This window comes from Oncorhynchus masou, chromosome 24 (assembly GCF_036934945.1).
Source record: "Oncorhynchus masou masou isolate Uvic2021 chromosome 24, UVic_Omas_1.1, whole genome shotgun sequence".
Taxonomy (NCBI): domain Eukaryota; kingdom Metazoa; phylum Chordata; class Actinopteri; order Salmoniformes; family Salmonidae; genus Oncorhynchus; species Oncorhynchus masou.
Genome location: NC_088235.1, coordinates 41958500 through 41986454, shown reverse-complemented (window position 1 = coordinate 41986454; position 27955 = coordinate 41958500). Strand labels below are relative to the sequence as shown.

Below are 27955 nucleotides of genomic sequence, written 5' to 3'. Positions count from 1 at the left end.
GCTAGTCGACTTTAAATGTTGAGTAACTGCACTGATACATTTTAAAGAGAATTCTGCATCATTGATATAGGAGCCTACATTTTATACAAAGTAAAAGCTATATTTTGATCTATTCATTCATCACTGATGGGATTTTATGATTGCTTAATTATAATTTGTACACTTAAATCAACTTATTCAACTGTAGTACAAAGACAACCATTATTACACAAATGAAAGGTTAGTGTGTTAGGCTACCAGTATCTTTTTAATAACACGCTCCGAAGCCAGTGTTCTTTTTCTAGGATAAATAGTCAATCACTGTGACCGACCATATTTGTCCCGCCTCTGTGTACTCCTCATTGGTTCACCTACAGAGAGCGAACACGTTACGTCATGGTGCCTTTGTTGTCAATCAAGAGAAGTCACAATGGGCTGGTCAGGAGCCGCTGTTTTTTTTTGACAGGTGAGATGAGTTGAGTTCAGGAAAATCCCAAAGGTTACCGATATTCCACTTTTCATGGGCAATAAGGATAGCTTTCCGTTGTCATTTTTATTTTAAAACATGGAGATAAGTAGAACCGTTTCATTATAATCTAGAATGCCGAATCTGAAAAGGAGAGTACGAGTAGCAGCTTGCAGCAGCCATCGACCCAAGCAAGGTAGCCATTGTTTGGGTTGCTAAAGTGGTTAGCTAGCTAACGCTAGTGAGCTAACTGGTTCTGGCTAGCTAGTCACAACCTATTTAGTTAGTTATACGAAATAGCTAGCTAGATAATATATGCATTTGCTTTGTTAATAACGTTACTATCTATATTTGTGATATTGTTCTATGTCCAGCTAGTTAAAGACGGAGTGGTTCTCGTCTTGGGACGCCAGCCAGTTGTTCATTGGTATACTCTTGCCAGCTATAGGGACCTTCTCTTGGATCCTCTTACGGTGAGTAAAATAATAAAAGGGGGTTCTGGTGAGACAGCCAGAAAAGATTCCTGTCTGGGCATGTATTAGTTATCTAGCTGCATCCTTTGTATAGTATTTGCTAAGTGTAGCCACCTTTCTGTCTCGTAAGCGCTGATAGGAAAGATCAAGACTTTGTTTTTAACGATTTACACATGGTATATAGGTTCAAATGTTATAATGTAACACTGGCTTGATAGCTAGGTAACTGGCTAGTCAGTCTTGTTTTACTGAAACCAGATTCAGCTCACTTAATGTTGAGGTTTCCAGGTTTGCTTTCTTAGCAGAGATCAAAGCCTAATTAATGGTCATAGTGTAGGGCCTTAATTTTGGGAATACAGTAGCCGATTTTCTCATTTGTGGTGCTGAGAAATTCAGCTAGGAATACAGTAGACTTGGTCTTTACAGTGTTTGTGTGAAAGGAATTTAATCTGCTTGAAACCACAACAAATTCATAAATCCCATCTCTCTAGTAGTACACTAAACAGATTTCCAATCTCACCACATCTCATGTCGTTCCGAGTATCAATCAGCCCACAACTTTACATTTGCATTCATTTAAAATGAAATATTAATGCAGTCACATAACATACAGGTTAACTGTCAAGAGGCCTCCAGTCCCCTATGCCTGCATGGAGTTGTCTGTGTGTTTGATACCATACACGCCTCCTGATGGCATTACATAGACTTACAGCTGGTTAGCTTCAGCTATCTAGACTATACTGCAGCCAAGAGCTGTGGCCTGGGCCTTGTGGTCAGCTGAATGTTTTATGAAGGCACTTATGAACTCTTACACTTGTCTCTTCAATTCTGTACTTTAAAAAAAAACATTATTTTTTTAAACTATTGCTCTCTAATTGTGTAGGCCAGGTCTAAGTGACAGTTGGTGACATTTCAGTGTGTCTGTGTGAAGATTTTAATACGCACTTCTTTCAAATTAAAGGAATCCTTTGCATTCTGCTCACCAGTGTTAGCAGCATGGGTTAGGCTTCCTTGCACATTGTAGGCCGTAGTTGTTTCTTATTGATAGTTGTTTGTGTTGTCAGGGAAGTAAAGGTCTCCTTACCTACCAGGTGCATGTCAACTCAACTCCCCCTTTCCAACTCTCCTCAGCATAGCTGGGTTTTTTTGGTCAACTGTTATACCTCACAGTGTCAGTGTTTGAGGAACAAACATAGATTACCTTAGACTTGGAAGAAAGGGCAAGGTACTGAGCCATCTCTCTCTCGCCTCTCTCTCCCTCAGAGCTTTGGGCTTCCAGCATGATGTGTAACCGTGGTGACAACAGAGAGCACCAACACCCATCCCTCTCTCCCTTCCCCTGGGCTGCTGCCCCTCCCACACCCCCCTCACCCTAAAGCAGTCCAAACCACACAAAGATGGCGGACAGGAAGGAGCCACCAATCTATAATGATGACAGCGTGGGGGCCTTCCAGTACAAGTTGCCGTTCTACGAGACCATGGAGCTGTTCATCGAAACGTTGACTGGGACCTGCTTCGAGCTGCGCGTCTCGCCCTTTGAGACAGTCATCTCTGTCAAGGCCAAGATCCAGAGGCTGGAAGGTATGGTACATAACAGTAGTCACTCTTACTGACCTAGCATGCAGGTGTCTATACAGCTTCCCCAAACATTACTTAAGCAGGACCGGCTCCATTTCAAAATTTGAAATAGTCTTTAAGTTTTGGTCTATGAGTAGTCAAAAGCTCAGACTCATACAAATGTATTCTATTGCAAAGAATGGCTTTTCTGTTTCAGTAGTGCTGGAAAAATAAATATCCTCACCGCATCTAAAACTCACTATCTCTCTGCTCATCCGCTAAGCAAAGATTAAGGATCTGTGTAGGTGATTTTCTACACACACATTAACCCTTTACGCTTATGGGAATTGGCCTATATTGATAGGGCTGAATTGAAATATATATGTATATATATTTATTAGAGGTTGACCGATTATGATTTTTAAACATCGATACTGATTATTGGAGGACCGAAAAAGCCGATACTGATTAATCGTACAATTTTTGTAAAAATATTATTTTATATATAATATATATATATTTGTAATAATGACAATTACAACAATACTGAATGAACAATGAACACTTTTATTGGAACATAATATAATACATCAATAAAATCAATTTAGTCTCAAACAAATAATGAAAAATGTTCAATTTGGTTTAAATAATACAAAAACAAAGTGTTGGAGAAGAAAGTAAAAGTGTATTATGTGCCATGTAAAAAAGCTAACATTTAAGATCCTTGCTCAGAAACTGAGAACATATGAAAGCTGGTGGTTCCTTTTAACATGAGTCTTCAATATTCCCAGGTAAGAAGTTTTAGGTTGTAGTTATTATAGGAATTATAGGACTATTTCTCTCTATACCATTTGTATTTCATATACATTTGACTATTGGATGTTCTTATAGGTACTTTAGTATTTCCAGCCTAATCTCGGGAGTTGATAGGCTTAAAGTCATAAACAGCGCAATGCTTGAAGCATTACGAAGAGCTGCTGGCAAACGCAATAAAGTGCTGTTTGAATGCATGCTTATAAGCCTGCTGCTGCCTACCACCGTTCAGTCAGACTGCTCTATCAAATTATAGACTGGATTTTAATATAACACACAAAAATACGAGCCTTAGGTCATTAATATGGTCAAATCCGGAACTATCATTTAGAAAACACGTTTATTCTTTCAGTGGAATACGGAACCGTTCCATATTTTATCTAACGGGTGGCATCCATAAATCTAAATATTGCTGTTACATTGTACAACCTTCAATGTTATGTCATAATTACGTCAAATTCTGGCAAATTAGGTCGCAACGCGCCAGGCGGCCCAAACTGTTGCATATACCCTGAATCTGCGTGCAATGAACGCAAGAGAATTGACACAATTTCCCTAGTTTAATATTGCCTGCTAATATGAATTTATTTTATTAACTAAATATGCAGGTTTAAAACCTATATACTTCTGTGTACTGATGGCTCACTTGTGTGACATGACATCAGTGGTATTTATTATAATTTACAGCATTTCCTTCACTCAGACAAAACATTTGCAAAATTTGCCTAATTACTGGGAGGGATGGGGGCAACTTCTTGTCCCATGTGGTGCTCAAGTTCAGAATGGCTGTCAGTCAAAACCTGTGTTACAGAATTGCTCTGCAGGGAATAGCAGCCTTTTTACGGTCTCCTGACCAATTGTGGCATTTTTTTTTTTTTTTTAGCTGAAGAACTTTAATATCCTATGTTTCTGAATGACTGATTGGCTCTGGAGGAGATGGCTGCCGTTTTACGGGCTCTTAAACAATTGTGCTATTGTGTGTTTTTTTGTATTATTTGTAAGAAGATTTTCTTCTTTAACGAGTTGGACGCAAAGGATTTACTTCAAACACCCAACAAGGCCAACATCCCAGTCATTCACATGAGAAAGAGACAGATATCTGGGGCGTAGGTCAGGGTGCCTTGTAAGGACCCGACGGCGACTGGGTCGTCTGCCTCTACCGTCAGTCCTAGCCAACGTACTCATTGCATAACAAAATAGATGAGCTACGATCACATATCCTAACAACGGGACATTAAAAGCTGTAATATCTTATGTTACACCAAGTCGTGGCTGAACGACAACATGGATAACATACAGCTGGCAGGGTTTATGCTGCATCGGCAAGATAGGACAGCTGCCTCCGGTAAGACAAGGGGTGGCAGTCTGTATGTTTGTAAACAACAACTGGTGCACGAAGTCTAATATTAATGCAGTCTCAAGGTTTTGTTTGCCTGAGGTAGAGTATCTCATTATAAACAATAGACCACACTATTTACCAGGAGTTTTCATCTATATTTTTTTGTAGCTGACTATTTACCACCACAAACCGATGCTAGCACTAAGTCCGCATTCCATGAGCTGTAAAAGGCCATAAGAAAACAGGAAACCGCTCATCCAGAGGTGGTGCTCCGAGTAGATGGGAACTTTAATGCCGGGAAACTTAAATCCGTTTCATATCATTTCTACCAGCATGTTACATGAGTAACCAGAGGGGGAAAAAACTCTAGACCACCTTTACTCCACACACAGAGATGTAAAAAAAGCTCCCCCTCGCCCTCCATCTGGCAAATCTGACCATAATTCTATCCTCCTGATTCCTACTTACAAGCAAAAATTAAAACGGGAAGCACCAGTGACTCAGTCAATAAGAAAGTGGTCAGATGATGCTTCGGTACAGGACTGTTTTTCTAGCACAGACTGGAATATGTTCCAGGATTCTTCCAATGGCATTGAAGAGTACACCAGTTACTGGCTTCATCAATAAGTGTGTTGATGACGTCGTCCCACAGTGACTGTACATACATATCCCAACCAGAAGCCATGTACTACAGGCAACATCCGCCCTGAGCTAAAGGCTAGAGCAGCCGCTTTCAAGGAACGGGATTCTAACCTGGAAGTTTATAAGAAATCCCACTATGCCCTCAGACGAACCATCAAACAGGCAAAGCGTCAACACAGGACTAAGATCGTATCGTACTACACTGGCTCCGACACTCGTCGGATGTGGCAGGGCAACTATTGCAGACGACAAAGGGAAGCACAGCCCAGTGATGCAAGCCTACCAGACAAGCTAAATGCCTTCTATGCTCGCTTCGAGGCAAGTAACACTAAACCATGCATGAGATTACCAGCTGTTCCGGAAGACTGATCACGTTTTCCGTTGCCGGCGTGATTAAGACCTTTTAAACAGGTCAACATTCACAGGACCGCATGGCCAGACGGATTACCAGGACACGTACTTGGATCACGCGCTAACCAGCTGGCAAGTGTCTGACCCAGTCTGTAATATCTACAGTTTATTCGGAAATTATTCAAACCCTCACTTTTTCCACGTGTTGTTACGTTACAGCCTTATTTAAAATTGATTGAATTGTTTTCCCTCCTCAATCTACAAACAATACCCCATAATGACAAAGCACTTAAAAAAAAAAAGAAAACCGAGTATTCAGACCCTTTACTCAGTACTTTGTTGAAGCACCTTAGGCAGCAATTACAGCCTTGAGTCTTGGGTATGACACTACAAGCTTGGCACACCTGTATTTGGGGAGTTTCTCCCATTCTCTGCAGATCCTCTCAAGCTCTGTCAGGTTGGATGGTGAGGATCGCTGCACAGCTATTTTCAGGTCTCTCCAGAGATGTTTGATCGGGCTCGGGCTCGAGCTCCTGTCTCGGAGCTCTACGGACAATTCCTTCGACCTCATGGTTTGGTTTTTGCTCTGACATGCACTGTCAACTGCGGTACCTTATATAGAGAATGCTGTGGTAGCCATGCTGGTTAAGTGTGCCTTGAATTTGAAATAAATCACAGATTGTGTCACCAGCGAAGCACCATCACACATGTAGATCATCCTTTCATCTACTCTGCATCTCAACGACACAGCGGTTGGAACCAAAAATCTCAAATTTGCCAAAGGACTGATTTTCCCACCGGTTTAATGTCCATTGCTCGTGTTTCTTGTCCCAAGCAAGTCTTCTTATTGGTATCCTTTTAGTAGTAGTTTCTTTGCAGCAATTCGACCATGAAGGCCTGATTTCACGCAGTCTCCTCTGAACAGTTGACGTGTCTGTTACTTGAGCTCTGTGAAGCATTTATTTATTACTGAGGTTGGTAACTCTAATGAACTTATGCTCTGCAGCAGAGGTCACTCTGGGTCTTCCTTTCCTGTGGCGGTCCTCATGAGAGCCATTTGCAGCATAGTGCTTGATGGTTTTTGCGACTGCACTTGTAGAAACTTTCAAAGTTCTTGAAATTTTCTGGATTAATTGACTTTCATGTCTTTGTAATGAAGGACTGTTGTTTCTCTTTGCTTATTTGACCTGTTCTTGCCATAATATGGACTTGGTCTTTTACCAAATAGGGCTATCTTCTGTATACCACCCCTACCTTGTCACAACACATCGGATTGGCTCAAACGCATTAAGAAGGAAAGAAATTCCACAAATGTAACTTTTTACAAGGCACACCTGTTAATTGAAATGCATTCCAGGTGACTATCCCATGAAGCTGGTTGAGAGAATGCCAAGAGTGTGCAAAGCGGTAATCAAGGCAAACGGTGGCTAACTTGGAAGAATCTCAATTTAAAAAATTTGGGGGGGGATTACTACATGATTCCATGTGTTATTTCATAGTTTTGATGTCTTCTATTATTCTACAATGTAAAAATAAAGAAAAACCCTTGAATGAGTAGGTGTGTCCAAACTTTTGACTGGTACCGTACTTTCTTTGAAAACTGAACTTTTTAATACATAAAATGAGGTATGTCTTACCTTGCTTCAAAGTCGCCTATTAGAGCTCCTCTTTTTCAAAATTTCTCACTGATATTTTCTTGTCACATGAAACTGCTTGTATGTTCAATGCCCTTTTGACAATGGGGTTTTCCTGCTATTTGCATTATGGAACGAACATTCACGCGTAGCCCACTGCCTTGTGTGCATTGCTGCATTTGTCATTTGAAGAAATAATAGTTTATCAACATTTTTATACGGAACGTTCTGTTGCATCAGACTCGATGCATATTTATTTATTTTTGGGATCTAACGTCTGACTCCCACAACTGTCCCAGAGTCTGTTTCTCAACAAGTTGAATAATAGAATAGGTAGCCTAAACTTTTCTACTATAGTAGATTGACAGGCTAGTGATTTTGCTGTGCGCTACTTGTCTTGTTGGCTGAGGAAAAATATATGTGAACAGTTAACCTAACAAGTCCAAAGTGCACATCAGAATTTGTTAAGAAGGACCGCACATCGTTGCATCCTGGACTTGCATGTTCTGTTAATGCGAATGACCATATATAGGGGCTCCCGAGTTGCACAGCTGTATAAGGCACTGCATCTCAGTGCTCGAGGTGTCACTACAGACACCCTGGTTCGAATGCGGTCTGTATCACAACTGGCCATGATTGGGAGTCCCATAGGGCAGCGCACAATTGACACAGCGTCGTAAAGGGTTTGGCCGTCATTGTAAATAAAAATGTGTTCTTAACTTCTTGCGTCGAGCAATCCGGGATCCTATTTATAGCCTCAAGCTCATTAGCATAACGCAACGTTAACTATTCATGAAAATCGCAAATGAAATAAATATATTTGCTCTCAAGCTTAGACTTTTGTTAACAACACTGTCATCTCAGATTTTCAAAATATGCTTTTCAACCATAGCTAAACAAGCATTTGTGTCGGAGTATTGATAGCTAGCATAGCTATAAACCTAGAATTCAGCCAGCAACATTTTCACAAAAACAAGAAAATCATTCATATAAAATCATTTACCTTTGAAGAACTTCAGATGTTTTCAATGAGGAGACTCTCAGTTACATAGCAAATGTTCAGTTTTTCAAAAAATATTATTTGTGTAGGACAAATCGCTCCGTTTTGTTCACGTTTGGCTACGAAAAAAACCTGTATCCAGTTATAGCCTCAAGCTCATTAGCATAACGTAATGTTAACTATTTATGAAAATCGCAAATGAAATTAAATGAATGTGCTAGCTCTCAAGCTTAGCCTTTTCTTAACAACACTGTCATCTCAGATTTTCAAAATATGCTTTTGAACCATAGCAAAACAAGCATTTGTGTAAGAGTATTGATAGCTAGCGTAGCATTTAGCGTAGCATTTAGCGGGCAACATTTGCACAAAAACCAGAAAAGGATTCAAATAAAATCTTTTACCTTTGAAGAACTTCGGATGTTTTCAATGAGGAGACTCTCAGTTACATAGCAAATGTTCAGTTTTTCCTGAAAGATTCTTTGTGTAGGAGAAATCGCTCCGTTTTGTACATCACGTTTGGGTACCAAAAAAACCCGAAAATTCAGTCATCAAAACGGCAAACTGTTTTCCAAATTAACTCCATAATATCGACTGAAACACGGTAAACGCTGTTTAGAATCAATCCTCAAGGTGTTTTTCACATATCTCTTCATTGATATATCGTTCGAAGATGTCTACTTTCTCCTCTGAATCGCTTGGAAAAAGACGTGCAGTTGAAGATGACGCACCAATTTCGACGGAGGACACTGGGCGGACACCTGGCAAATATAGTCTCTTATGGTCAATCTTCCAATGATATGCCTACAAATACGTCACAATGCTGCAGACACCTTGGGGAAACAATAGATCGGGCAGGCTCATTCCTTGCGCATTCACAGCCATATAAGGAGACAATGAAAAACAGAGCCTCAAAAATCCTACTCATTTCCTGTTTGAAGTTTCATCTTGGTTTCGCCTGTAGCATCAGTTCTGGGGCACTCACAGACAATATCTTTGCAGTTTTGGAAACGTCCGTGTTCTCTTTCCAAAGCTGTCAACTATATGCATAGTCGAGCATCTTTTTGTGACAAAATATTGCGCTTAAAACGGGCACGTTTTTTTATCCAATAATGAAATAGCGCCCCCATAGATGTAAGAGGTTAATTGACTTGCCTAATTAAATAAAGATAAATTGTATCATAGTCTTCAGAGTGTAGTTTGCATTTTGGCCTGCGTCGGTGTGTTGTAGCATGCTATGTCCTGTAGGGGGCATGAGTCATCTCCCTGGTCTGCAATAGTGGTGATTGTGTTTCTGCTGGGCAGCGTTTCACTGAGCCTGGCTGTCTGCTGGAGCGGAACTTCAACTGTCTGTCTGAAACTAACCTCTCAACAAATAAGTAGAAAATGTGTTTCTCCTGCAAACAACACATCTGAGCCTGTATTCATAAAGCGTCTCAGAGTATGAGGTCAGTTTTGCCTTTTAGGTTATAATTAATAATATTATATAGATTGGAGGGGGGGGGGCTGATCCTGGATTAGCACTCCTACTTTGTGTATTTTTGTAATTTAGCAGATGCTCTTATCCAGAGCGTTTTACAGGATTAATTAGGGTTAAGCACATCGACAGATTTTCACCTTGTCAGCTTGGGGATTGGACCCATTGATATATATAAACACACTAGATGACTGATAGGGGGTGCTGTGTTAAAACCACTGCTCCTCCATCTTTAAGGTATGTATCTGACCAACAGATCCATATTTGTATTCCTAGTCATGTGAAATCCATATTCGGGCCTTATTTATTTAAATCAACTTTTTTTTTTATGAACTGAAACACAGTAAAATCATTGAAAATGTTGCATTTATATTTTTGTTTCACTGTACTTTCCTGTCCGTTTTACATGCAAAGCTTCATATTTTGTTTTTATTTACAAATAGGACACCTTTTATGCAGGGCATCACATTCTGTTTCTATTTCTTTTTGTTTTTTTACACGTTTTTTATGCATGGCATATCTCAGTTGAGAACGGATCCCTATAATAAACTGCAGCACCTCTGGGGACTTAAACTCATCAAATATAGTTGCAAAGTTCGCTTTCAGTTTATGTAAAAACTCTGACATCACGGGAGTGAGTGATCTGTACTGATGACTGTTGCGCAATGCAGTGTTTTGTTTGGGCTCAAAAATAACTTATTTTGAAAAGATGTCTGTTTTTCAATCATGTCACTGTTTTGAACTCTCCCCTGTAGTCCCAAATGAAGTCCATTAAATTGATTGAAGATGTCTCTAAAAAAACAAACTTCTGATACGAACTCCTCAACCAATTTCACTAGTCATCTCCTCCCTAAGATCACACAGGCTGCTCTCTTGAGTGCATTATTACCATTGCTTAGCCACTGAATATCATTATGTAAAAGTAGATCATGATGCTCAGCAGACCACAAAAAAGGAATATTGCAGGCTGATCAAATTATGTTTTATAATGGCCATAACGGAGTCCATGGTGTTTTTTAACTTGCCTCTGAGTTGAGCACAAAGCACGCTCTCTGTATCAGGCGCAGTGATCTCATCTGCGGTGGAAGTGCCGATAGGTGGGCGGACAGACCCTGTACCACTGTTAGCAGCTATGATTGATTGTCTGAAACTGGTATGTTAGGTGATATTGATTGACAGCACTTAATGGGCAGGACTACAGGAAAACACATTCTCCCATTGGAAAATATTGAACGTGGGCTCCTGTTGGCACTGAACATTGGATTTTTTAAGGATTTTTTTTGCTGATGTGTACATGTTCAGAATTGTTCAAAGTGCCATTCTAAATTGATTAACAGGCCGGATCTGGCCTGTGGGCCGCCAGTTGAATAGCCCTTGTCTAGACGATCCTATTCGCCAATCAGGGCTGTGTATGTAAATGTGTTTAAATCTCTCTACAGGTATCCCCGTTGCCCAGCAACACCTGATTTGGAACAACTTGGAGCTGGAGGATGAGTACTGTCTGCATGACTACAGGTGAGTTCAGCAATGTTGTGTTCATTTTGAACCAAACTGACTGAAACTTTCATTTTTGTTTTCCATTGCAAAGCATGTTAAAATGTTTCTTGCTCTGTGCCGTAATGAACACGACCCTGTTCACAACTGTTAAAATAAAAAGGTTTTATTTTAATTTAAATTTTATTTCACTCTTCAGTTGAATGGGAACCTATTTTCATGTACAGCAATGCCCTGTAAACAAACCATCGACTTTGATCTTGTAATTTATGTTTAATTGAAATTAGTGTAGTGGGTAACTTGTAGAGGGCTATTTGCTTAGAAAGTAATTCCCCTTGTAGTAAATACATTCTTTCCCCAAACCTTAGCTAATTCTACGTCTTTGATTGATTAATATTTGACAGACAGTCATGTATTGAATGTGTTTGGAGAGCTCGCCTATCCCAGTAGTGAGTTCTCAGTTTTATTAGATACAGACCTGGTCTACAGGTTGCAGATGGTGGTTGTGTCATGAACGCTTGTCACTTAATTTTCCACATGATCGGTCCCCGGCGAGATTTAGTTAGGTCTGAGGATCAACAAAACAACCTTTGAAGTCTTAGAAATGGAAGGTGCGAGGGGTTGGATTTGCATAGAACTGACGTTCCCGCTAGAATTCCAGCAGAATTCCCAGACATGTGCATAAGTTCATCTGGAGCGCAGACTGACTGAGGAAGGATGTTTGTTCCAGAATGATTGTTTGCCTGGTCTGTGTTTCCAGGGTCGTGTTCATTAGGCACCAAACAGAAGAAAACGGAAAACGGGGAGTGATTAGTTGTTTTCCCGCTGCGTGACGTAATGATCATGGCCCATGCATGAACGATTCAGCTAGCTGTAAGGCAAAGCAACACAATGGTAGCTTAACCTAGCCTTCCAAAGGACTTGGGACAGTTTCTACTAGCCATCATTGCTGACATTTATCTTGTCTGTCTGCAGTATTGCTGAGGGCTGTACACTGAAGCTGGTCCTGGCCATGAGAGGAGGACCCATCAACACCAGGAGAGGTAGGTTGAGATGGGTTTGGATTTCTCAGCGTTCACTGCTGTACACCCATAAGTATTCACACAGATTAAATTCACTTATTTGTGGCCGTTTTAATCCTTTAACCTCTGTAGCAACATGTTGAGATGAACCCTGTCCAAACGGTCTCTCACCCTCATGTCTATGAAGGACTCAGTGATTGGTTGATTCTCTCTCTTGTACAGTGTCCATGAAAGACTTGGTTGTTGATTGACTGACTGGCTTATTGACTGACCGATGTCTCTCTCCCTCAGTGTCTGTGGAGGACCCAGTGAAGGATATGGCAGAGTTGATGGAGGGAGGCAGGGAGGAGGGCTGGGAGAAGAGTATGCCTAGCAACAAGCAGGTCACCTTCCTGGTGTACCGAGAAGGAGACCAGCTCAACTTCTTCCGGGTCGTCGACCGAGGGGACGGAACTCTGACCCCTGTCTCAGAATCATTCAGGTGAATACAGGCCACTCCAGATAATTGCACTTCGAAGTGCAATATAAATGCTCCAGTCCCAATTCAACTACATTGTTTTAAAGCACTTTCTTCTCAGACACTGTACACATTTTAGATCAGTGCGCTTTATTTGGGTAGGTGGCAAAATGACACACTCTGTGTGTGTGTGTACACTGGGCCTGGGGTTGCTGGAGGAGGCGGTGGGCCTGCTGGAGCCCACACCGCCTAGAGCTTTGTACGGAGGTGACCTGCTCTCAGATCCCCTCAGCCTGGATATCTCTTACCAGCCAGAGATGGATCTGGGTGGGTTGGATCGGCTAGGAGCCCTGGGGGTTGGAGCGAACTCCAGCTCCCTTCCACCCCCTCTCTGCTCTCCCAAGCTGTGGGGATGAACTCTTTAAACAACTGGGCAATGGGTGGTTCTGATAGGCTAGCCTGGAAAGGGGAGAGGACACCTTTACTTGGCAACACCCTTCATCATATATATATACATATACATACACACACACAAAAAGTATGTAGACACCCCATTCAAATTATGATATTTCAGCCACACGGGTGTATAAAATCGAGCACACTGCCATGCATTCTCCATAGACAAACATTAGCAGTGGAGTGGCCTGTACTGAAGAGATCAGTGGCTTTCAACGTGGCACCGTCATAGGATGCCACCTTTCCAACAAGGGAGTTTGTCAAATCTCTGCCCTGCTAGAGCTGCCCCTATAATCTGTAGGTACTATATGTTTAGGAGCAACGGTGGCTCTAACGTGAAGTGGTAGGCCACACAAGCTCACAGAACGGGGCCGCCGAGTGCTGAAGTGCGTAGCACGTAACAAAACAATGATGTCCTCTGTTGCAATACTCCCTACCAAGTTCCAAATTGCCTTTGGAAGAAACATCAGCACAAGAACTGTTCGTTGGGAGCTTCATGAAATGGGTTACAATGTAGCTATGGTATACAATGACTTTCTAGACAATTCTGTGCTTCCAACTTTGTGTGAACAGTTTGGGGAAGGCCCTTTCCTGTTTCAGCATGACAATGCCACTGTGTACAAAGTGAGATCCATACAGAAATGTTTCATCGAGATTGGTGTCGACGAACTTGACTGACCTGCACTGAGCCCTGACCTCAACCCCTTCGATCACTTTGGAATGAATTGTAACGCTGACTGAGAGCCAGGCCTTATCGCCCAACTTCACTAATGCTCTGGTGGCTGAATAGAAGCAAGTCCCTGCAGCAATGTTCCAACATCTAGGGGAAAGCCTTCCCAAAATAGTGGAGGTTGTTAGTTAGCAGCAAAGGGGGTCCAACTTCTTATCAGTGCCCATGATTTTGGAATGAGATGTTCGATGAGCAGGTGTCCACATACTTTTGGTCATGTTGTGTAGTTCCCATACACAGAATGAGTCTAAAAAAATATACCAGGTTTATATTCTTCCTCAATAGATCACTGGTCAAAGTCACCATGGGTGTGGAACGTGTGTCATTATTCTGAGCTGAAGCAGTTTAGAACAGGATATCTGTTATTCTGATTGTGACTGTTGAGCTGTTGATCTCTCCCTCGTAAAAAGCATGTCCATGTGTGATCTGTGTTAATATGTCTGCCTGGCATGTGTGTTCCAGTGGTGGCTCGGTGTACAACATGTTCTCTGAGGAGGAGGACAACGACAGTGAGGGCTTGCCTTTGGTCCAGCCGACCCTGGAGAACTGTATCACCATGAACAAGATGAAGCTGCTCAAAGCCAAGATGGAGGACATGAACATCAACAAGAAGGTAAACAGATTTGACTTTCTAATTATTTTCATAGGATGTAATTCATTTCTAGCCATTAACACTGTTAGCATGGAAGTGAAAATACATCTTTGTTGTCCAAAGCATTTTATTGGCAAAGTGCCGAACAGCATCTTAAACCTAAAACTTCAAAATGCAAGCCCACTTGTGACAGCCTCAATGTGTGACTCAATGATTTACCAATAAACTTGCATCTTAAGTAACTACTCATTATCTAATCAAAATGAGTGATTCTCTTCCTCGCCTTGCTCAAATTGAAGCCCTCAAACACACTGTATGACTCTTTCTGTCTCCACCCCCCAGCCTAAGAAGTCTGCCAAGTTGGAACCTCTTCCCCCCGTCGGTCCCCGGCCCTGTAGCAGCTCTCTGGACCCTTCTGGACCCCGACACCACCGTCTCTTCCGCGTCCTACCCGAGATCAACCAATCCCATCATTCCGCCTCACACTTACCTCCAATCAGGGACCAGGGATCCATAACTCCCTCCCCTCCCGCTGCTGCCTCCGCCTCCACCCACCTGTCAAGCAGCGGCCGAGCTCTGCCCTATTTATCTTCCTCGTCCTGTTACATGCTCCAGGAGGAGGAGCCATGGGAGTCCATCCCCAAGTCGATCAGACCCCCTCCTAAAGTGTCCCGGTTGGAGATCGGCAGCGCCAGGCTCATGAGGGACTGTGTGTACCCGCAGCTCCCCGTGCTCTCCAGCAGGGGTCAGGTTGGTGGGGCAACGGAGCTGCCTGACCCCAGAAGTGAGGCACTGGGCCTGGGCCTGCTGGAGCCCACACCGCCTAGAGCTTTGTACGGAGGAGACCTGCTCTCAGATCCCCTCAGCCTGGATATCTCTTCCCAGCCAGAGATGGATCTGGGTGGGTTGGATGGGCTAGGAGCCCTGGGGGTTGGAGCAGAGCTCCAGCTCCCTTCCACCCCCTCTCTGCTCTCCCAAGCTGTGGGGATGAACTCTTTAAACAACTGGGCAATGGGTGGTTCTGATAGGCTAGCCTGGAAAGGGGAGAGGACACCTTTACTTGGCAACACCCTTCATCATATTCCCGACTCTCCTTCCTCATCATCCTCCCCCTCAAGTAGACCAAGACTACCACAACCCTTTGAGTTTTCCGGCTCAACAACGTCACCCCTACGACCCAATCTCCACTCCTCCTCCCACCCCACCACTTTTCTCACCCCTCCTTCTCCTGCTAGCCCCTCCTCTCCTCCTCACTGCTCTCGTTTGCGAGGCATCAATGTGGACTCCCCAGTCCAGTGGCCGGAGATGATCAGTAAAAGCGAGGCGCGTGGCATTACCAAGCTGGCCAACCAGGCCTGTAAGGAGCCTCTCGGGTCCCTCCGCAACACAGAGCTCCTGGCCTCCCTGTCCTCCTCCAGGTCCCTAGGCAGCAGCAGGGGAGTCCTAGAACCAAGCCTGGGAATCGGGTTGGGGCTTCCCGCTGTTGGGGCCTCCGGGCTTGGCACGCTAGGCTCTACGGCCCTCTCCCTCCCAGCCAACATCCAGCTACTCCAGGAGGACCTGATACGAAGAGCAGCCACCTCCTACATGGTAAGTAGTAAGTGTTAACTCAAAATGACACAACGACAAGGTTCCATTTTAACAAAATTTACTATACTATATGAACACACTATAAGGTAGCCATTCCACTCAAGGCTAGGTCCATCAACAACAAGATTTCCTGCGCAGGCGCACTCTTTGACTGGGTGATAGCCCCGTAATAACAGAAATATATGGGATACTTAAACCATGAACTTAACAGTAAGGACAGACTTTTGAGATACGACAACCCAGCTAGGATGAAAAATGGGCACTATCCACAAATGAGGACTCAATGATGAACTGCCTAAATAGGAATAAGCAACTCAAAGAAGCACAGTGATAGTGCATTTGTGTTGTATTATGAGGTACTGTACTGTTGTACACTGTATAGTTTTTGCGTAGCCTGAAATCCATAACCTGTTTTTCTAACATTCCACTCCCTGTACTCTGTCATTGCCAAACAATGTTTAGCATGACCAGGAGTTTTAAGTGGAACGATCACTAAACAGACTGGTAACCAGACTATTTTGTGCGGTGTTGATAGAGCCCCACAGTGGAGGTGTCATAATACCCATAAAACCTAGCGGTCAAACAGGGAAATGGTTCCAATTGTTTTTCCTCCATTTATTTTTCCCATAGGGTATTTTAGAAGCACTTAAAATAAGGGCTGTGTTTCGTGGTACTCTATTGACCTTGTCTGAAACCTCTTCTCATCGTTTCAGTCAACTAACAGCCTGGGATCAGCTGGAGGCTCCAGTTCAATAAGAAGACTAGGTGAGTGGGACAACCCTAAAAACTCAGGGACCTGGGTCTGATCAAAAGTAGTCTTGAGTAGTGAACTAGGAAATAGCTAGCCATTTCAAATGCAAGCCCCAATCACAAGTAGTGTGCTATATACTAGGGAATAGGGTGTCTTTTCAAAAGAAGAACAAGTCTTTAATGTATATTTTTTTTGTCCTTTAATCCTATTAAGAATTGAGTAATGAGACATTCTCAGATCCTCATCTCATTGAATCCAAGAGAGAATGTGATCCATTTATGACAATTCCAAATATAATCAAAATCACCCAGGGTTGGTGGTTCTATTGTATACCCTGTTTATTGAGATGAATAAAGCTGCTTGTTGCTTGTGCGTTTTCGACCCAAATCTTTGTGAAAGCAATATTATTATGCTAGTAGCCTAGCACCGGGCATGTTGTCTGCAGCATTAGGCTGCCCTGCGGATTGTTGCCTTTGTGTCTCTGGCCTGGTGATGCAGGGTGGGCAGTCACCAACACACACACACACTGTCAGGAAGAAACGGAACAGCTCTCTGACAGACCTAGGGGTAGAGGCAGACTGAGGCCGCATGGACAGACACACCACACTCACACATGAACGCATGTACACAGTAACAAAACCGCTCACTGACCTAGGGTTAGTGCCAGTAAGTGCACACACACCACACATACAGCAAGTACACACACACACACACACACAGGGGAGTATTATGTGAAAGCAGCCAATGCATGTTATATGAGCATTGCAGCGTTGCACGGCAATGGCATTCAGTATTAATATGATACAGCTGCAGAATGAGCACCATCAACAGGAGAGGAGATTTACTTTCATGTTTACACACACATACCACACAATGAGCCAAGGACAGCAGAACGTGTTTGGCTACATTGCAGTCGAACTTCACTAATCTATAATTACATTGCATCCCAAATAACTACTCATTATGTAATCAAGATTAGCTATTATGTGTCCCGCCTTGCTCAAACTGATTCCTTTCAAACATCTCGTCTTAGTCTGGATGGCCTTTTGAGTATGTTCTGTAGCAGTATATCAGAGCAGATTAGTGAGGAGGACACAACTCAACATCCAATCTCATGGCCCATTGCCTGGGTGGGAGGTTCTCCTGTCTGCTGTGTCACACTAACCTCCCTTTTATATCAGTCCTATTACGCCTTGCCTTCATCCCTATTATTTGTCTGTCGGTCTCTGTCGTTGTCTGTCTCTCGGCCGGTCTCTGTCTGTCAGTAACTGTAAACATTACACTCACAAAATGTCCAAAAGAATAAAGACATTACAAATATCATGATGTGCAAATAGTTGAAGTACAGAAGAGAAAATAAATATAGGTTGTAAGTCGCTCTGGATAAGAGCGTCTGCCAAATGACTTAAATGTAATGTAAATGTATTTACAACGGTGCTTGTTCTTCACTGGTTGCGCTATTCTTGTGTCAACAAGTCACAAATCTTGCTGCTGTGATGGCTGTGGTATTTCACCCAGTACATATGGGAGTTTATCAAAATTGGATTTTGTTTTCAAATTCTTTGTGGGTCTGTGTAATGAGGGAAATATGTGTCTCTAATATGGTCATACATTTGCCAGGAGGTTAGGAAGTGCAGCTCAGTTTCTACCTCATTTTGTGGGCAGTGTGCACATAGCCTGTCTTCTCTTGAGAGGCAGGTCTGCCTTCAGCAACCTTTCTCAATAACAGGGCTATGCTCTGAGTCTGTTCATAGTCAAAGATTTCCTTAATTTTGGGTCGGTCACAGTGGTCAGGTATTCTGCCGCTGTGTACTCTGTTTAGGGCCAAATAGCATTATACTGTAGTTTCTTCTGTTTTTTTTTTGTCCATCTGGAAGATTTGAGAATTGCTTCCTTTTAGATGGTTGTAGAAATTAATGTCTCTTTTCTGGATTTTGATAATTAGCAGTTGTCAGACTATTTCTGCTCTATGTGCATTCTTTTGTGTTTTACATAGTACTGTAGACGACTCCATGTACAACTTCCAAGAGATGAGCTACAGGAGTACCTACCCCCCCCCCCCCAAAATGCAGATACCGATTAATCGGCCGATTTTTTTTTTTATTTATTTTTTTTTTATGTATTTGTAATAATGACAATTACAACAATACTGAACGAACACTTATTTTAACTTAATATAATACATCAATAAAAATCAATTTTGCCTCAAATAAATGAAACATGTTCAATTTGGTTTAAATAATGCAAAAACAAAGTGTTGGAGAAGAAAGTATAAGTGCAATATGTGCCATGTAAAAAAGCTAACATTTAAGTTCCTTGCTCAGAACATGGGAACATATGAAAGCTGGTGGTTCCTTTTAACATGAGTTTTCAATATTCCCAGGTAAGAAGTTTTAGATTGAAGTTATTATAGGACTATTTCTCTCTTCTACACCATTTGTATTTCATTTACCTTTGACTATTGGATGTTCTTTTAGGCACTTTAGTATTGCCAGTGTAACAGTATAGCTTCCGTCCCTCTCCTCGCCTCCACCTGGGCTCGAACCAGGAACACATCGACAACAGCCATCCTCGAAGCAGCGTTACCCATCGCTCCACAAAAGCCGCGGCCCTTGCAGAGCAAGGGGAACAACTACTCCAAGTCTCAGAGCGAGTGACGTTTGAAACGCTATTAGTGCGCACCCCGCTAACTAGATAGCTATTTCACATTGGTTACACCAGCCTAATCTCAGGAGTTGATAGGCTTGAAGTCATAAACAGCGCTGTGCTTGCTAAGAGCTGCTGGCAAAACGCACAAAAGTGCTGTTTGAATGAATGCTTACGAGCCTGCTGCTGCCTACCATCGCTCAGTCAGACTGTTCTATCAAATATCAAATCATAGACTTAATTATAACATAATAACACACAGAAATACGAGCCTTTGGTCATTTAATATGGTCGAATCCGGAAACTATCATTTCGAAAACAAAATGTTTATTTCAGTGAAATACGGAACCATTCTGTATTTTATCTAACGGGTGGCATCCCTAAGTCTAAATATTCCTGTTACATTGTACAACCTTCAATGTTATGTCATAATTACGTAAAATTCTGGCAAATTAGTTCGCAATGAGCCAGGCAGCCCAAACTGTTGCATATACCCTGACTCTGCGTGCAATGAACGCAAGAGAAGTGACACAATTTCACCTGGATTTCTTTTAGCTAAATATGCAGGTTTAAAAATCTATACTTCTTTGTATTGCAACGCAGGACACGCAAGATTAACTAGTGATTATGATTGATTGATTGTTTTTTACAAGGTAAGTTTAATGCTAGCTAGCAACTTACCTTGGCATCTACTGCATTCGCGTAACAGGCAGGCTCCTCGTGGTGTGCAATGAGAGGCAGGTGGTTAGAGCGTTGGACTAGTTAACTATAAGGTTGCAAGATTGAATCCCGGAACTGACAAGGTAAAGATCTGTCCTTCTGTTATGAAAACTTGAAATCGGCCCTAATTAATTGGCCATTCCGATTAATCGTCGACTTCTAGTATCTACCATAGGAGTACCCTCGAAGCCTACCATTGACTATGTACATATACAACGTCCGACAGAGCTGTAGGAGTTGTGACCTGTTTTTGTTGGTTATGTTGTCGTAGTTGTCTACGGGGGCATATGGGGAGGGAATGCTGTCACCTCCAGGTATGCATTTGTCCCCCTGTGTGCTGAGGATGTCGGGTTCTTGTCCAATTCTGGCATGTAGGTCGCCACAGACTAGTACATGTCCCTGAGCCTGGAAATGGTTGATCTCCCTCTCTAGGATGGAGAAGCTGTCTTCATTATAGTATGGGGATTCTACTGGGGAGATATAGTTAGCACATATTCATTTCTAGCCAGATGTAAAATGTTCCTGTTTTGACTAATTTAATAGAGTGGGGTTAGGTCTGCTCTATACAAAATGAGTGTACCCCCTGAGTCTCTTCCCTGTTTCACACCTGGTAGATGGGACTACCAGCTCTCTGTAACTGAGAGGGCAACGAGTGGGTCCGTCTCCTCTATACCATGTTTCTTGTAGGATGACAATGTCAGTATTTCCAATTTCTTTGATGAAGTCTGGGTTCCTGCTCTTTAGGCCAAAGGCAGATGACCTCAGACCTTGTATATTCCAGGATGAGAAGGCTTTTTGTTCCATAGTGTCCAGTGTTGTTTTTGTGAGGTTTAGGCCCAGACCATCACAGTAACGTGAGTAGAGCATCTGATACATACCTCTTAGGTTGCAGGATGGGGCTTGGGCGGGTGTAATAGTGGAGGTTGGGCCTGTTGCTCTGCTCACGGCCTGAGCATACATCCTGCTGTCATGTTGAGGTCCTTGCCGCGGGGGGCAGAAGGGGCATAGGTCTGATATGGGGGGCCTATATAGGGTGTGTTCAGAGTTTGTTTGGCTGGTGAAGCTGTGGTCTGGGTGTAGGTCCTCTTGGCGTGGGTTCTCTTGGTGCAGGTCCTTCAGGAGGGGGTCTTGCAGGTCTGGAAGGGTGTCTGGGTGGGGTGTCCATTTCTCTGTTGCTCCTGTGTGAGATGCTGGAGATGTCCTTCTTGGCAAAAGTTTTGATTGCTGCCTTGTGGAGGTGGACCTGGTCGTAAAGGCGCTTCAAGTCCAGGGTGGAGTGGTGGGCCAGGTATACATTAGGTGGTGGGTGGGTCCTGTGTTGTCTGTCCCATTGTGGTTCTGGTGTGAGGTTGGCTGTTCTGCTGCCTTGTCTGGGGGAGTGTCCTGCTCTCTGTCCCGGCTCAGCTTTCTGACCTCATCTTGCAGTGCCATGTGTGCCTCTTTTTAATAATGAAGTGCTCCCACCTCAGTCCGTATAGCAGCTGGAACTCTGATGTCCATCTCCACCTTCTGCCCTCCAGGTCTTGTTGAGGTTGGTGGTGTTGTGCTGGTCTGTTTTGTGAGTTTGTTCTGTCTGGATTGTGTGGACTAGCTCTCTGAGCTCCACCATGTCTCTCTCCAGCTCTGTGAACTTTTTTCTGTTTCTCTCTCTGTCTGTCCATCTCTCTCTCTGTCTGCTGTTTGTCTTTCTTGCTGTCTCTCTCCTCCCCTCCCCCTTTCTCTCTCTGTCCTGTTACCCTTGCCCATGAACCTTATCTCCACGCCTTGTAAACTGAACAAGGTTGCATCCACGGGTGTGATTGTCTTGGGCAGAGAGTGACTTGTGTTGGAATAGTTATGAGCTGGAAAAGAGAACCGTTTTCAGAGCTTGTGAACGAGTGTGAAATATGTGTTTGGGGGAAAAAATTAACAATGTATATAATTAAATATTTCCACATGGGAACTAGGGATATCCTTCAGTTATTATTTCCATATATCTTTTAAAACAAGTTTTAGTGTCTAAGCTACTAGTAGTAGGAAAATAACATTTTCCATGCGATTCCCTCACCAGACCCAATCGATACATTTATTTTAAAAGTCTCTTTGTTTACATGTTGCCGTAGTAATAGTAAGGTAACTAAACGTAATTTCATGTTGATACACCAGGACTGCTCCTGATATGTTTTAGTTTTATTCAGTGTTCTTGGCTTACTATATTATTTAGTTTACTCAAAGTAAACCAGAACTTCTTTCCTCAAAGTAGAACACAACTATCCTGTGTTACTATCTCTTCCAGGCACCCCGACATATCACCTGCCTCCAGTCAAGGTCCCGCTGAGCAGGAAGAAGAAGAGTTCTAAACACTGCTTCCTCTGTGGCAAGAAGACTGGGCTCGCCACCAGCTACGAGTGCAGGTACATCTCTCAATCCCTCTATCATTCTCTCTCTCTCCCTCCCTCTCTCCCTCCCTCATCACTCTCTCACACTCCATCTTCCATTCTTCCTATTTGTCAAAAAGCCTGCCCTCAACTACCAGCTAAGAATTCAAGGTAGGAAAAAACACTTCTGTGCCAGCCCTCTCTCCCACTCCCTACCAGCCTTCCCCCCCCCCCCCGTCCTCCCTCATTACTCATTCTAATTCAATATTGTCTGTTTTATGTGTGTATCTTTGCTACTGCTAGGTATGCTTAGACTATGCCAGGCGTTTTTCCTGTCCAGTAGTGTTCATGTCATCAACAGCACGATATCGCATACTCCCTCACCAGTTACCACCACAACCCCAGTATCAACTATCACAACCTCCCGTCATTGCTTAGGGCACACAGTGTGTGGTTGTGATGCAACAGAGTGTACTGGAACTGGGCAATCTCTCATCATAATGCTATAACCGTCTAATGTTGGAGTCAAGCTGTGTTCAAAAGATTGAAGTTGTGATTGGTTAGTGCTGAGTAATCTAACTGTGATAAGTGTTCCACTTGGTGTGTGTGTTTCAATCGTCTATCTTTAGTAGGTTTGTTGTAAAACACCAGCAAATCAACTCCAAGTTATTGTAATTTGCTAAATCCATTCCAAAGTATTCCCGCAAATCATAGAGAGCTACAGTGCCTTGCGAAAGTATTCGGCCCCCTTGAACTTTGCGAACTTTTGCCACATTTCAGGCTTCAAACATAAAGATATAAAACTGTATTTTTTTGTGAAGAATCAACAACAAGTGGGACACAATCATGAAGTGGAACGACATTTATTGGATATTTCAAACTTTTTTAACAAATCAAAAACTGAAAAATTGGGCGTGCAAAATTATTCAGCCCCTTTACTTTCAGAGCAGCAAACTCTCTCCAGAAGTTCAGTGAGGATCTCTGAATGATCCAATGTTGACCTAAATGACTAATGATGATAAATACAATCCACCTGTGTGTAATCAAGTGTCCGTATAAATGCACCTGCACTGTGATAGTCTCAGAGGTCCGTTAAAAGCGCAGAGAGCATCATGAAGAACAAGGAACACACCAGGCAGGTCCGAGATACTGTCGTGAAGAAGTTTAAAGCCGGATTTGGATACAAAAAGATTTCCCAAGCTTTAAACATCCCAAGGAGCACTGTGCAAGCGATAATATTGAAATGGAAGGAGTATCAGACCACTGCAAATCTACCAAGACCTGGCCGTCCCTCTAAACTTTCAGCTCATACAAGGAGATGACTGATCAGAGATGCAGCCAAGAGGCCCATGATCACTCTGGATGAACTGCAGAGATCTACAGCTGAGGTGGGAGACTCTGTCCATAGGACAACAATCAGTCGTATATTGCACAAATCTGGCCTTTATGGAAGAGTGGCAAGAAGAAAGCCATTTCTTAAAGATAACCATACAAAGTGTCGTTTAAAGTCTGCCACAAGCCACCTGGGGGAGACACCAAACATGTGGAAGAAGGTGCTCTGGTCAGATGAAACCAAAATTGAACTTTTTGGCAACAATGCAAAACGTTATGTTTGGCGTAAAAGCAACACAGCTCATCACCCTGAACACACCATACCCACTGTCAAACATGGTGGTGGCAGCATCATGGTTTGGGCCTGCTTTTCTTCAGCAGGGACAGGGAAGATGGTTAAAATTGATGGGAAGATGGATGGAGCCAAATACAAGACCATTCTGGAAGAACCTGATGGAGTCTGCAAAAGACCTGAGACTGGGACGGAGATTTGTCTTCCAACAAGACAATGATCCAAAACATAAAGCAAAATCTACAATGGAATGGTTCAAAAATAAACATATCCAGGTGTTAGAATGGCCAAGTCAAAGTCCAGACCTGAATCCAATCGAGAATCTGTGGAAAGAACTGAATACTGCTGTTCACAAATGCTCTCCATCCAACCTCACTGAGCTCGAGCTGTTTTGCAAGGGGGAATGGGAAAAAATTTCAGTCTCTCGATGTGCAAAACTGATAGAGACATACCCCAAGCGACTTACAGCTGTAATCGCAGCAAAAGGTGGCGCTACAAAGTATTAACTTAAGGGGGCTGAATAATTTTGCACGCCCAATTTTTCAGTTTTTGATTTGTTAAAAAAGTTTGAAATATCCAATAAATGTCGTTCCACTTCATGATTGTGTCCCACTTGTTGTTGATTCTTCACAAAAAATACAGTTTTGTATCTTTATGTTTGAAGCCTGAAATGTGGCAAAAGGTCGCAAACTTCAAAGGGGCCGAATACTTTCGCGAGGCACTGTATGTGATTGTATACAAATGTATGCAAGGTTTGAAATGTTTTAGTCAAATATTATATATGTTTGGGCTTCTTGCGATCAGTTTTCAGTCTGCAAATGATTTGTAATTATGTTCCAGCCCCCTGGCCATCCGCTCAAGAAAAAATCCTCCCGCAGCTGAATCTGATTGATCCATGTTCTATAGTCTCCCTTATTTGAGAACCGATATGAGTCACAGTTAAAGCAATGTGGAGTGGGCCTTATTTTTTTTAATTGAACCTTTATTTAACTAGGTAAGTCAGTTAAGAACAAATTATTATTTACAATGACGGACAAAGCTGGACGACGTTGGGCCAATTGTTTGCCGCCCTATGGGACTCTCAATCACGGCCGGATGTGATGCAGCCTGGATTCAAACCAGGGACTGCACTGAGATGCAGTGCCTGAGACTGCTCTACCACTCGGGAGGCCGAAGTCCAGTTTTTCTACACAAGTGGATTATCTCTATTTCAGTTCCTCTGGGATAGAGAAGGCTTAGAGCTATTTTTTTTTTTAAGTTAGAGATAAGTGTCCACAAGAATCTCTAGATAATAAGTTGTTCCAGTACTGGGCTCATAATTGACTGAATGTGTCAACTGAGATGTAATCCATTTTGTAATTGATTGAAAATGCAGACATCAAGGTATTGATGATGTTTAGAAGGACCCTTTACCAGCCAGATTCCATATGGCCATAAAAGACATGGGTTTCTAATCATTTTGTGTCGCTCAGTTGGTAAGAGCACAGCACTAGCAATGCTAAAGTTGTGGGTTCAATTCCTGCTGTGATCTCCTAAACACCCCAAAAAATGTAAGTATGCTGTCATTGTACTGTAATTAAAAAGGTATGCTCTCATTGTACTGTAAGTCACTTTGGATAACAGTCCGAGTGGCATATATAAATAGGGCGGTTGTGTTCCTCTGTTTTCTCAGGTGTGGTAACAACTTCTGCGCCACCCACCGCTACGCAGAGACCCATGACTGCACGTACAACTACAAGAGTGCCGGACGCCGCTTCCTCCAGGAAACTAACCCCATCGTCAACGCTCCCAAGCTGCCCAAGATCTGAGCCCCTCCCCCTGTCCCCCCCTCTATCCCTGCACTCCTCATTCTTTGATTTACCTGAATGATTAAAAACAAAAGGGAAGGAAGGAAGGATCTTGATCACCGTTGTGTGCTTTTTAATCACCAAGTTTGACTTAATGACATCGAAATGCCAAGTGTGAACAAAACAGAACAGAGAATATTAGCACACAAACTTTATTAACTCGCTATCACCTCTGCTCCGGACAATGTGAACAAACTGGTGATCCACCTTCTTCGTATATTGTAACCTTGATATTTTTCCTTAGCAAAAAAGTATTGCATGTACTATACATAGATGTTTTTTTTTAAGCAGAAGATGTCAGTTTATTTCATGTTTTAACGGAACAGAAGTGCACATCTCCAAGCGTAAACATTATCCGTATTTTTATTTTGTCAGATTTGTTTTTCTTAAAATAGGACTGCAGATAACTTTTTCATGCGACAAGTCTTTGAGAGATGCACTTTAGAATTATCATATTTATATACCAATGTTTGACTTTTTGTTTTTTTTGTAGGCTCTTGCAGTTCTGTGTTTGTCGTTTTTGTTGTCTTACTGTCAATCATGTTTTTATATCCAGTACATTCAGAAAGTATTCAAAACCCTTGAATTATTCCACATTTTGTTGTTACAGCCATCTACACACAATACCCCATAGTGACAAAGTGAAAACCTGTTTTCAGACATTTTTGCACCTTTTATTGAAAATGAAATACAGAAATATCTCATTTACTTAAGTATTCACACCCCTGAGTCAATGGATGTTTGCATCACCTTTGGCAGCGATTACAGCTGTAAGTCTCTTAAGAGCTTTGTACACCTGGATTGTACAATATTGGCGCATTATTCTTTTAAGAATTCTTCCAGCTCTGTCAAATTTGGTTGTTGATTATTGCTAGACAACCATTTTCAGGTCTTACCATAGATGATTAAGTAGATTTAAGCCTTGTGTTTTAGGTTATTGTCCTGCTGAAGGGTGAATTAATCTCCCAGTATCTGTATGAAAGCAGACTGAACCAGGTTTTCCTCTAAGATTTTGCCTACCTTTTTTAGCTCCATTTAGTAAATGTTTTTATCCTGATAAACCCCCCAGGCCTTAACGATTACAAGCATACCCATAACATGATGCAACCACCACTTTGCTTGAAAATATGGAGAGTGGTAATCGGTGATGTGTTGCATTGGATTTCCCCAAATCTAACGTTTCGTATTCAGGACAATGTTAATTGCTTTGCCACATGTTTTGCAGTATTACTTTAGTGCCTTGTTGCAAATAGGATGCATGTTTTGAAATATTTTTTATTCTGTACAGGATTCCTTCTTTGCACTCAGCTAATAGGTTAGTATTGTGGAGTAACTACAATGTTGTTGATACATCCTCAGATCCCCCCCCCCCCCTATCACAGCCATTAAACTGTGTAACTGTTTTAAAGTAACCATTGTCCTCATAGTGAAGTCCTTTGCGTGACTGGGTGTATCATTGATCCCTTTGAGCATGATTCAACCTCAATGTAATCCATTTTAAATTCAGACTGTAACACAACAAAATGTGGAAAAATTAAAGTGGTGTGACTACTTTCTGAAGGCACACTCTCCTCGCCACTTCTTTTATGGGCACATGCATTCTGGCATCAATGTTACAATGCGTCTTCTACTAAATGAACTAATACTGAACACTCCCCGTTGATGAGAAACTATCAAATGGATTACTTTAATGTTAATTCAAGATCAGCTTTGACATACGTATGCAAATAGCATGTCAAACATGCTGTATGGTAGTAGGAGAAGGGAATATAGAATTTTGGTTTATGGTTGCCATAAAAATAAATGGTATTTTAAATTGCACAGCTGTTGCAAAAAAAATGTTTAGTTACTATATTGGAGGGCTGGAATAATCTAACATATGGCTGTGTTAACTTGTTTGAATGAATAGTAAAAAATAAAAAAGTGATTACAAGAACTGGT

The 27955-nt window shown here is 42.3% G+C and overlaps 1 protein-coding gene across 2 annotated transcripts; it reads left to right on the top strand.

The window, feature by feature from the left end:
- Nucleotides 1-403: 403 nt before the first annotated feature.
- zfand4 (zinc finger, AN1-type domain 4) lies at nt 404-27955 on the top strand. 2 transcript variants are annotated; one of them, XM_064933959.1, is made up of 11 exons: nt 404-445; nt 820-918; nt 2182-2499; nt 11168-11243; nt 12198-12265; nt 12536-12725; nt 14350-14500; nt 14822-16069; nt 16783-16834; nt 22462-22579; nt 25840-27955. In XM_064933959.1, exons 3-11 carry the CDS (start codon nt 2316-2318, stop codon nt 25973-25975), a joined length of 2223 nt encoding a protein of 740 aa, XP_064790031.1. In that variant the 5' UTR covers nt 404-445; nt 820-918; nt 2182-2315; the 3' UTR covers nt 25976-27955. The 2 variants fall into 2 exon arrangements, with proteins under 2 accessions (XP_064790031.1, XP_064790030.1); XM_064933958.1 differs by having other exon boundaries at nt 414-641.